This window comes from Loxodonta africana, chromosome 7 (assembly GCF_030014295.1).
Source record: "Loxodonta africana isolate mLoxAfr1 chromosome 7, mLoxAfr1.hap2, whole genome shotgun sequence".
NCBI lineage: Eukaryota > Metazoa > Chordata > Mammalia > Proboscidea > Elephantidae > Loxodonta > Loxodonta africana.
In genome coordinates, this window is record NC_087348.1 from 12,257,272 (window position 1) to 12,268,431 (window position 11,160).

At 55.6% G+C, this 11,160-nt stretch overlaps 1 protein-coding gene across 1 annotated transcript in view; it reads left to right on the forward strand.

Annotated features, from left to right (window-relative positions):
- The window catches only part of AHNAK (AHNAK nucleoprotein), a 31,642-nt gene that overhangs the window by 1,698 nt on the left and 18,784 nt on the right, over window positions 1–11,160 (forward strand). The window contains exons 2-4 of the mRNA XM_064287927.1: window positions 9,753–9,851; window positions 10,229–10,388; window positions 10,858–11,045. Of these exons, the coding sequence (XP_064143997.1) occupies window positions 10,229–10,388; window positions 10,858–11,045 (348 nt within the window). The 5' untranslated portion in view covers window positions 9,753–9,851. The remainder of the gene's footprint in view (window positions 1–9,752; window positions 9,852–10,228; window positions 10,389–10,857; window positions 11,046–11,160) is intronic.

The window sequence follows — 11,160 nt, forward strand, 5'->3', positions numbered from 1 at the left end:
GGGACTGGGATCCTTAGAGAATGATCTGTAGATTCGGAGGAAAAAGGACCCAGGTATCTGCCTGGGTGGTGCAAGCAGTTTGCTATCGGCTGCTCACCTAAAGGTTGTCTTTTGGAACCTACCCAACAGCTCCACGGCAGAAAGGCCTGGCGATCTGCTTCTGTAAAGATTACAGCCAAGAAAACTCCATGGAAAAGTTCTACTCCTACCTAACACATGGGGTCACTATGAGTTGGAATTGACTCGGTGGCAACAGGTTTTTTTACATCCCCGATAGGGTGCTGGGGTCTCAGTAATTGCTTTGAAACAGTCAGTTAGAATCCAGGCCCGCATTCTCCATGCCCCTCCCAGCACAGCCTGGCACATGATAGGTGGTGGGCTGATTATGTGGGATGACTGCATGATGCCCTGGGGGGGTGGGGTTGTGCTAGGTGAATGTGTGCGGGGGTAGATTGAAGATGCTCAGGAGGGCATTTTAGGACCCCCCCCCACCTCTACAGGGTGTAATTTAGGGGGGTAGACTTCTTTCATCCCTCCCCGCCAATGAGGGAAATCCCTGGGGCAGGGTGTGGCACTCACTTCCTCTCTGAATGGGGCTGCTTCCTTCTCCTCTGGTCCAGTGGGATAGCGGGGCCAGGCCAGCACATGGTGGTTAGAGTAGGCAGAGTGGGGAGTACAGGGCACCCCTGGCTTAACAATGCTCCTTGCTCTGAGCTGCGGGCTGTTGGGTGAGGGAGCCTGGGAGAGGATCTGGGCCCTTGAGAGCTGGACTAGCAGTTGAAGCAGGATCTGGGGTGGGATCCAGGACATAGGAGATGGGGATTAGAGGGTACTGAGCCCCTCGATAAAGCTCCTATCCCCAAAGGGTCATGTGCAGGGTCACTGGGCAGAGAACAAGGTCATGCAGGGAGCCATGAAAGCCACATGGGGCTCAGGACTGCTGATATGGAGGCCTCAGCAGTGATTCCAGGTGCTGGGCAATCACTGCAGACCTGGAGGGCTGTGCCAGCCAGGCCATGGTTCAGGGGCACCCCAGGTTCAGGGTCAACCATGGGGCGCTAGGTTCCTAGTGTGGAGGGAGAAAGGTGACATCAGTCAAAGGCAGGGAATAGACTGGGGCCCGGGGGTCACCTCAGTCCCAGGGCAGGGCCTGGGTGGAGGTGCCTGGGCACGGCCAGACAGGATTCTTTCACTCAACTCGGAATTGGTTGGCTGGCCTGGCAAAGCACACCACCCCGAGCCTGAGCAGCTGGTTTGAGGGGTTGGGGTAAAGCGGGGGTGGAGGGGTGTGTGGGGCTCTGGGGCGTGGTCACCACCTTCCTTGAAACTTGGGAACTGCCTGGAGACAGGCAGCCTGGGAAAGCTAGTCTGACGCCTGTTGGGAATTCTGCCAGATCTCTCCCCCACCACTCCCAGACACCCCCAAGTTTCTCTTCCTGGAACGGGGCTGACCACATGCGTGTGTGCACTGTGGTGTGAGAAAGGGAGGTGGCCGCCGGAGAGGGTTGAGAAGGTGCCTGTGGTGCTGGCGTGGTGGCTGAGGCCTTCCACTCTCTCCCATGGGCTTCATTCATCCAGGCTCCACAAGAGCTGGCATTTCCCTGGGCTTGGCCCACCTGCTGGGCGACCAGGCCTTCCTGGGGGTGCCAGAGGGGGTGTGGGGGCCATGTGGTGGGCCACAGGGGGGGTCAGCAGGAATGGCCCTGTCAATGGGCATGCTGATGAAGCCCCCCTCCCTGCTGGCCTCATCCTCCAGAGCTGCAGCTGTTGTCGCTGGGGGTCTTGGGTGTGTCACTGTTAGCGCTCCAGGGGTCGCTGTATCATGGTGGACTTGGGTCCCTGTGACCAGTGGTGTTCCAGCCACAGGTCAGTGAGCGTGGTGTGTGTGTCATGGCCAGTGAGAGGGTGTCCCATTGGTTTTGCGTGGTGGTCATGGCATGGCTGAGCATCCGGGTGTGTCCCCTCTGCCTGTGTCATAGGGCTTGAAGGAAGGGGTGGGCTGACGGTCCTGGCACTCTGCCCTGGACTGGTGGAGGATTCATGGGGTGTGCGGGGGGAGGGGGGGGCTGTAGGTAAGGGCTGAAGTGAATTTCTCTGTCCAGGACAGGTCAGAGCCCTGGAATTGGTGTACAGAGGCCTGCGGAGAGTGAAGCAGCGCTGCACACGGCCTGTCAGGGAAGGGCATCCTGCCCTGTCCCCAGGGGCCGGAGCGGAGGTTCTGGGGGAAGGGGAAGTGCCTGGAGCTGATCCCGGCTACGTGTCCTGGCCCGGCTGGGGGGCGGCTCTTTGGCGGCAGCGCCCGAGCGGCTGGCTCCGCTTCCTGCACTAGCATGGTCTGACCGCTGGGGGGCGAGCGAGCAGCGCCCTCCCCGAGAGCCCAGCAGTGGGTGGGGCAGCCGGGCAGCTTCCCAGCCGTAATCTACCCCCCAGGGCAAGACAGAGCGTTCTTCTTCACCTCCGCGCTCTACCGTTCCCCCGCCTCCCCCCCCCTCGCCAAGTAGGACACCACCTTAGAGTTGATGTCTTAATCCCAGCAGTCCTGGTAAAGGCCAGGGCCTCCCTGCCTTTGTGGTCAGGTGCGGAAGCTCCAGTCCGGCTGGGCTGGCGACTGTGCTGCGGTCCCCAGCCTCAGGTCCCAGGGAGGGGAGAGCCCCTCTCAGTCAGGGGAGGAAGAGGGAGTCTCCCTCTCGGCTGGAAGTGAGAACTGGGAGCTTTGGATCGCCAGAGCTCGCTGGGGCGGTGGGAGGAAGCTGTGCACTGCCGGGGGACCGAGGTGGAGAGAATCGCCAGGGAGGAGCCCAGGAAGCAGCCAGCTGCTGTGTGGGGGCAGAGGCGGGGCTGTCCTGGAGGTCCAGGTGCAGAGAACACCAGTGTGACCGTGCACGGCCAGGGGAAGGGGGCTGATGGGGAGGGCTGGAAAATCTTCCAGGTGGTGGGAGTTGTGGGTGGGGTGGGGTACCTCCCTCCCCCAAGGGCAGGTAGCAGGGAATGAGAGAGACAGGCAGGTGCACACAAATACACAGAGAAGCACAGACCCAGGGAAACAAGCACCAGGTTAACAGGTACAAGGGCCCTCTGTGATGAGCAGGGCCTGGGGTTGCGAAGACAAGTGTCTGCTCTGGGCTGGTGATGGCCGGGGCTCTGGGCTGTGAAGCGTGCGGACTGGGCTGATGAGTGCCTCTGTGTGTGTCCTTGTGTGTCTTTCTCTGAATGTCCCTCCAGTGCCCATGGTGTGCGTGTCTTGCCAACGTATTAGTCAAATTCTCCCAGATAATCCCCCAGCAATCCATCCTGTGTAAGTTGAAAGTGCGCCCTCACTGCAGGGCAAAGAGTTAGCTGGGTAGGTGTGTGAAAGGTCTTCAGGCCACCTTCGACTCTGGACTGCACACTTCTACCCCAGTTAGAACAAGACATACTTTTTCCAAACAAAAGTCTGGCAGCTGCATGTTTGGGGGCCTACTTGGAGGGTTAGGCCCTGGAAGAGATGACATCTTGGTGTTTCTCTTTGTTCCTCTGGGAGAAATGAATGTCTGCCGGTCATGGCTGTTCCCATCTCCCCGTGAACGCTAGTGAGGAAGCATAGAAATGCTTGTCTGGTTTCTGGAGTGGGTCTGGTGCCGGCTGACCCCCGGAAGGGGGTGATCCCAGAGTTCCCCACCTGCTGGGACCCAAGAGAATCTGGGCGTGAACTAGGTTCTGGGCAGTGCAGGGTTCCTGATCCCTGGGGACACAACCTCAATAAGCTCAGAACCAAAAGGTGCCTCGGGTCCAGGGCCCCAGGATACTGGGGCTCCGTGCAGTGTGGACCATAACGAGGCTGGTGTGTGAGCGAGGGAGGCTGGCGGCTGCTTGCCTGCCCTCCCCTGCTTGTGGGTGCGATTGACAGCACTGCTTCCTGGGTGGGTCTTGTGCTTGGTGGGGGCCTGTGTCCTTGGATCTCAGCCTCTCCCCTTCTCTGTGTTTCTGTCCCTCTGTCTGAGGTATCATTCTACCACTGTGCCTGTCTCCTGCATGCGGGTCTGGGGTCTCCCTCCTAATGTGCTTGGGGGCTTTCCCTCTTCCTATGGGTGTATCTTCCAACTCTTTCTCTGCCCTCCTCTGTGGATGACTCCTCTTTTGTATATCTCTCCTATTCATCTTTCTCTGTGGTTTCTGTGTGTGCCTCACCCTGTGTGTGTATTCATCCCTTCATCCTGGGTGAAGACCTTGGCCTTGAATCAGAGAGCCCTGGGCCTGCATTTCAACTGTCTCATACTCAAATTGTCTTACCTCTGGGGCCTGTTTCCCCATCTCTAAAATAAGAATATTAATTCTCACCACGTAGGGTTGTTTGGGGGGATTGAGTGAGACGTCATGTGTGTAATGTTGCTAGCACAGCTCCGGGCACATAATAGGAACTCTGCAGAGTTATTCTCTTTCAGCTTGTCGGGGGCTTCTTTTTTTCTGAGAATCCAACTATCTTTTTTTAAGCCAGACATTAAAGAGATTTGCAAAAATGTAAAAAACAGTACTACTTTTTTCATTTCTCTTGGTGGTTTTGGAAAATATAGTTATTTTTCACAAAAATGTGTTATTTATATGAACATAGAATGGATTTATTACTGTGACTTTTAAATTAATATTTTGAAAAGCTATAAGTTTTAATTTGTGTTATGGTAAATTTATAGGTTTAAAGTCCTATAGGGTCGTTATAGAGTCACTATGGGTCGGAATTGACTTGATGGCAACAGGTTTGGTTTTTTTTTTTTTTTGGTTAAGTGTATAAAAAGGAGTCCTGGTGGCACAATGGTTAAGCGCTTGGCTGCTAACCTAAAGGTTGGTGGTTTGAACCCATCCAGCAGCTCCACAGGAGAAAGACCTGGCAATCTGCTCTTGTAAAGATTTCAGCCAAGAACACCCCATGGGGCAGTTCTACTCTGTTACATGGGGTCACTATGAGTCAGAATCGACTCTACTGCATCCAACGACAACAATAACAAGCATATAAAGGAAAGGGGTCTTGAGATTTAAAATTAAAAAAAAGAGCTCTGGTGGTGTAGTGGTTAAATGCATGAATGCTAACCGAAAGGTCGGCGAACCCACCAGCTGCTTCTTGAGACAAAGGTGTGGCAATTTGCTACCATAAAGATTACAGCCCTGGCAACCCTGTAGTTTCCAGGGCTGTCACCAGTTTTACTGTGTCCTGTTGGGTAGCTATGAGTCGAAATCAACTCCATAGCAATAGGTAATGGGAGATAAAAAAAAATTGAGAACAGCTAATCTGGACTCTGCCTAACTCTTTAGCCTCCCTCATCTTCTGTCCCTCTGAATGGATTTTCTTTCAATATGTAGCTTTCTCTTCCTCTTTGCTGGCTGACGAGTGTTTGAGTACGTGGCCCCTCTGGGTGTGTCTCTCTTCTTGGAATATCCTAATCCTCCCCTGGGTGGGCCTCTTCTCCTGTTATGTGTTTGGGGCTTTCCCTTTGGTGGGGGCCCTGACTGGGTGCGAGTCATTTCATTCTTCTCCGCATGGGGACACGTGTTTGGTGGGCCGGTGTGTCTGCGTGTGTGCCGCAGTGCTGCGTGGAAACTTGGTTGGTAGCTGTTGGTGTTCTCCCTATCGTGGAAGGGGCTTGGTGCAGTGAGGCGTTGAGGCCCAGCGGGCTGTCTCCCGGGTATCAGTTCCAGTCATCTCGACACTGACCTTGGCTGCCGGCTCTTTGGCTGCTGCAGCAGCTAGGCTGAGCTGCCTCCCTCCCTGGCTGTCCTCATGCTGGCTCTCGGGAGTGAGGGAGTGTTCCTAGGGGCAGTGGTGGTGGGTGGATGCCCCTCTGGAGGTCTTACCTGGCACAGGCGTCCACTGTTTTTCCTGGGCTTCTCCTGCATTTACCTGCGTGGCACCCCCAACTCACAGAAGTGGGCGTGGGCAGAGGCCCCTCTGCTCTGTGCACCTACTTTGTGGTTTGGAGTTGACAGGTCAGCCCCGTTCTCTTGTGGTTTCTGACTTGAATTATTTATACCCTGTCCCCTCAGCCTCGGATGTGCGTACTCTCAGCCTTGCAGCTGGAGTGGCCTTGCCTTCTCGCTCCTTTTCTGCCCTCAAAGCAGCCTTTGGCCTCTGGGGGTCTCCACTCCAGCCCTGCTTGTTCCTGTCACAAGCTTGTGTGGAGTGCAACATGGGGCTGGGAGCTAGCAGACCTGGGTTCGGAATTCACCCATTCTCATTTTCTGCACCTCACTTTCCCCATCTGTTGGCTGGTTGGTGGGTTGGCGGGCTGGGGCTGTCCAATAGAATGTTCTGCAACAGTGGAAATGTCCTATGTCTGTGTGTCCAATATGGTAGCCGCTAGCCAAGTGTAGCTGTTGGGCACTTGACTAGGGCAACTGAGGAACTAAAATTTTAATTTACTCAAATTTAAATAGCGACATGTGGTTAGTGGCTAGGTCCCTCGGCAGTGCAGTTTGCGTTGAGCTACTAACCTAAAGGTTGGCTGTTTGAACCCACCCAGCAACACCCTGGAAGAAAGGCCTGGTGATCTGCTTCTCTAAAGATTATTGTTGCTTTTGGTTGCTGTTGAGTCAATTCTGACTCATGGCAACCCCATGTATGTCAGGGTAGGACTGCTCCATAGGATTTTCAAGGCTACGTCCTTTCAGAAGCAGTTCACCAACCAGGCTTGTCATCCGAGGTGTTTCTGGGCGGGTTCAAACTGCCAATTTTCGGGTAGTGGTTGAGCTCTGTGTCTCCAGGGACTCCACCATAAATTTTACAGCCAAGAAAACTATGGAACAGTTCTCTTTTATAACTCATGGGGTCTCCATGAGTCAGAATCAACTCCATGGCGATGGGGTTTTTTTTTTGGGGTTAGTGGCTAACATGTTGGACAGCACAGCTCTAAGGGCTCTTCTAGCTCTGAAGGCTGATGACACAAAGCTCCAAAGACCCTTCTTTGAGTAACAGCTAGGCAGAGCCCCCAACTCCAGGGAAGCCTTGTGTGGGAGTATGGGAGAAGCAAGGACCATCTGGGTTTGGAACAGGTCCCAGGGGTGGAGGAGAGACAGGGCTGGGACCCAGATGCAGAAAACAGGGCCTCAAATCCCCCATCAACACCCTCGCCCCCAGCCTGGGAACTGAATTTCCTAGACCAGCTGAGGGGGGGTGGTCCTTCCTGTTGTGCCAGGAAGCCAGCCCATAGCCTGCCAGAGCCAAGTGCTCCTGTTCTCCCAGGGCTGTAGCTCAGGATGGCCTTCCTCCTCCTCAGGAGCTGCCTGGGTCCACGAAGCAGTAAGTCCCTCCCCAGCTCCTGAGGACTCCTGGCGTGGGGCTCCATCTTGAGGAGATGGTGGGGGAAGCAGATTGCCTGGTCTGCTCTGGAGCCCCAGACCCTCTGGCACCCAGGGTCTGACCGACCCCATGAAGCACTTTGTCGATCGGGTTTTAGGCGTGACCCTATGCATGTCTGGAGCTGTTGCAGCCACAGTGACTCATTGGAGAAGAAGGGAGGGTGGGGCCGAGATGTGGGCGAGGGTGAGCTGGCTTTCTCTCCCCTTGCTCGCTGGCTGCTGGCTCAGCACCAAAGGGGCCCTGCTTAAAGAGGAAGAGGGGGGTGCTAGGGCCATGGGTGGCTTCAGTGCTACCCAGGGAAGCCCTTGGGCTGGGAGGCTCTCTCCTTCTCTGCCCCTGCCTGGCTCCTTACCTGCAGGGCTGGGATCTTAGAGCTGGATTCTGGGAGAAGGCGCCATTTAAGTTCCAGCTTTGCTGTTTCACGTTGGGAACGGTCAGCATGACTTCCTGTAGCGGCCTCCCCTGCCTGACAAGAAAGGAGGCGGTGTTTTCCCAGCTCACACCTGTGCCAGCAGGCCACTCACCTCTCAGTTTCTTTGCTCACCTCCTAGCCAACACCTGTGTTGACAAGGAGGCACATCATAAATAACCACATTATGAATTTGTCAAAAGGGAGTACAGGTGGTGGAGGGACTGGGGTCTGTGTGTTTATCTTCCACCCGTGTTGTGGTCTGCCTGAGGTTGTAACTGCTAAGTGCGCATGAATTTCCGAAAAGACACAGCCCTGTCCATAGAGGCAATCTCTAGCATCTTCAAGACCTCGTTGTATTTCACCCCCTCAGAAGGCTTCTAAGCCTCCTGGAACATTCTGAGGCTGAATGGGTCACATCCAGAGCACCTTGCTTGTAATTTGTATGTGGGGCAGGAGCCAAGTCTTTTAAATCTCCGGATCTCCAGTATCTGGCTCATGGAGGGCATGTTTCAGTAAATGTTTCGAGATGGCATGAGTGCAGCTGGTAACAACCGAAAGTGGCGTGTAATTAATGTGGGCCCAAGCCGTGCCTGTCTCCAGTTTCTCCGCAGTGTCCTGTACAGTGCTGGGCATATAGGAGGCAACCAGTGTGCACACGTTTATTGATCGGTGACTAATTTCTAGATGTGAACAGCTTTGGGGTGGGGCTCCCTGTGACTTTTTGTGTCTCTTGCACAGATTCACAGGCAGGCTTTGGGATGACGCTGCAGCCGCCATTTCATGTGGGTGACTGTAGTCAGTGGCCATATTCACGGTCCTGCCTGGTGCCTTCCCAGGGTGCTTCTGCAGCTGACAGCTTACCCTGTGGCTGGAGGGCGTCTTTCCTACCAAGTGCCGGCACCGAGGGGGGCCTGGCTGGCTGCCCAGCTTGGGGAGCCAGATGGGCCTTGACTCACCCGATCCTGAGGCTGGCTCACCTGCATTTTAGCCTTTTGGCCTTGGGCCGGTGCCTGGTGGGGCTGGGGCTTCCCTTGTTTGAGCAGCTGCCTGTGGCAGGGCTCCTGGAGCTCCCTGCTGGCAAGGGTCTGCAGTCCTGAGGATCGGATTAGACGGGATGACCCAGAGTCACTGTTTGGTGGGGTCCCTGGGGGAGGGAGGGCACTACTAACCCTGCTTTCAGACCTGCCAGCTGCCCCCCATGCTGGAGACCCCCTCAGAGGACCCTCACACCAGTTCAAAGCTGCAGATGTGAAAGCGGACAGGGGAAAGAGTTACAGACTAGGTCCGAGCCCAGGCGTAGTTGCTCTCTTCTTGTGTGCCTCGGCCAAGTTGGCCTCTCTGAACCTCAGTCTTCATCTGTAAGATGGGGACAGTAACATCTACCTGGAGTCCCTGAGTGGTGTAAACAGTTAATGTGCTCGGCCACTAACTGAAGGATTAGAAGTTCAAGTCCACCCTGAGGTACCTCACAAGAAAGGCCTGGTGATCGTCTGAAAATCAGCCATTGAAAACCCTATGGAGCACAGATCTACCCTGACACACAGGGGATCCCCATGAGTCAAAGTTGACTCGATGGCAACTTTTTTTTTTTTTTTTTTGGCCTACCTCCTGAAGCTATTGTAATCTAACGAGAGCGTGTACCTTGTTAAACTTGTGTGAGCTGCACTTTTCACACAAGCTGTCTCTCCTTCACTTCTCATGGAAATCCACAGTCATCTTCATTTTCACAGATGAGGAAACAGAGGTCCAGAGAAGTTAAGTGACTTGACCAGCATCAGACAGCTAGGAGGAGGCAGAGTCAGGATTCGAATCGGAGTCTGGCTAACTCTTAACCCCTTTTCCATGCTGCCAAGCTGGAGAGCCACATGTGAACAGAATTGGTGGCAGGAGCAGTGGGGGCCGGGGCTGTGGTCTGGCCTGGGAGACGGAGCACTCAGCCAGGCCTTGGGTGGCAGCTGATCAGGGTTTCAAGCAATCCGACTGTCTGAGTCCACATCCTTGTGAACTTTCCCCTAGACCGTGTGACGGAGATTCCTGAGGAGAGACTGAAGGGAAGAGAGGAAGGAGGGGCGGGCTCCTGGCAAGGCATTAGCTCCTGAAAGAGCCCTGCAAAAGGTCAGTAGGAGGGAGGGTGACGAAGAGCTGGGGGGATGCGGGATGCAGGGCTGGAGACTCCCCCTTTGCATCGTGAGGCAGGGCCCCGGGGCAGAAGGGCTGAGGGACTGGTTGCCTTCTGGGCCAGTTTCTCTCCTGTGTCCTTTCCGTACTCTCTGCGGTGCTTTGGAGAACATGCATAGTGGAGGGACGTGAGCTGGGTTTCCCAGCCCTTCCGCCCCCACCCCACCCCCACACTGAGTCCCTCACCTGCAGAAGCAGCCACCTAGAGAGACTGTGCTTTCCCTGCCAGCCCACAGCGCCAAGATCCCTGGCCTTGTCACCCTCCTGCCCTCATGTCCCTGCTGTCCTGACACCATTTCCTTACCTCGCCCCAGATGGAGAAGGAGGAGGAGGAGGCGACCCGGGAGCTGCTGCTGCCCAACTGGCAGGGCAGTGGCTCCCATGGGCTGACCATTGCCCAGCGGGATGATGGCGTCTTCGTGCAGGAGGTGATGCGGAACTCCCCTGCGGCCCGCACTGGGGTGGTCAAGGAGGGTGAGTCACCATGGGGTGCTGACTAGGTGCTGGGGGTTGGAGAGCGTGAGGGTGGTGGGGGGAGCGCTGGGCAGGGAGCAGGTAGGAGTGTGCAAGTGACTGTGGAGGGAGGTCCCAGTAGCTTTAGGATAGCCCCAAGCCCTGTCCTCATTGTCCTCTCTGTGCCCCCCACTCATGGTCCTGGGGGAGGCAGGTGTGGGGGGAAGGTAGAGACCCCCCCCCCCACCGAGTGGTTCTGAGTTCTGACTGCACCACTGACTAGCTCGTTGGCTTTGGGCAAATAAGTTGGCTTCTCTAAGCCTCAGCTTCCTCATCTGTAAAATGGGTTTTACCACACCTTCCTTGCAGGATGGTCATGAGAATTAAATGCAAGGGAGCTTGAGGGCCCAGGATTTAGTGGTTGTGTGTCGCTTCCCTAAGGCCCTGGGGTGGGAGGGGTCTTACCCACTCCTTGCTCTTCCCTACTCAGGAGACCAGATTGTGGGTGCTACCATCTACTTTGACAACCTGCAGTCGGGCGAGGTGACCCAGCTGCTGAACACCATGGGGCACCACACTGTGGGCCTGAAGCTGCACCGCAAGGGGGACCGCTCCCCTGAGCCTGGCCAGACCTGGACCCACGAGGTCTTCAGCTCCCACAGCTCTGAAGTGGTTCTGGTGAGTCTCTGCTGGTCCCTCTGTGCCCTGAGCTCCCCATCATGCCAGCCTGCTGGACCCAGCGACTGAGGCCTCTGTCCGCCTACTTGGGTCTCTCTTGTGATTCGTTTTCCTC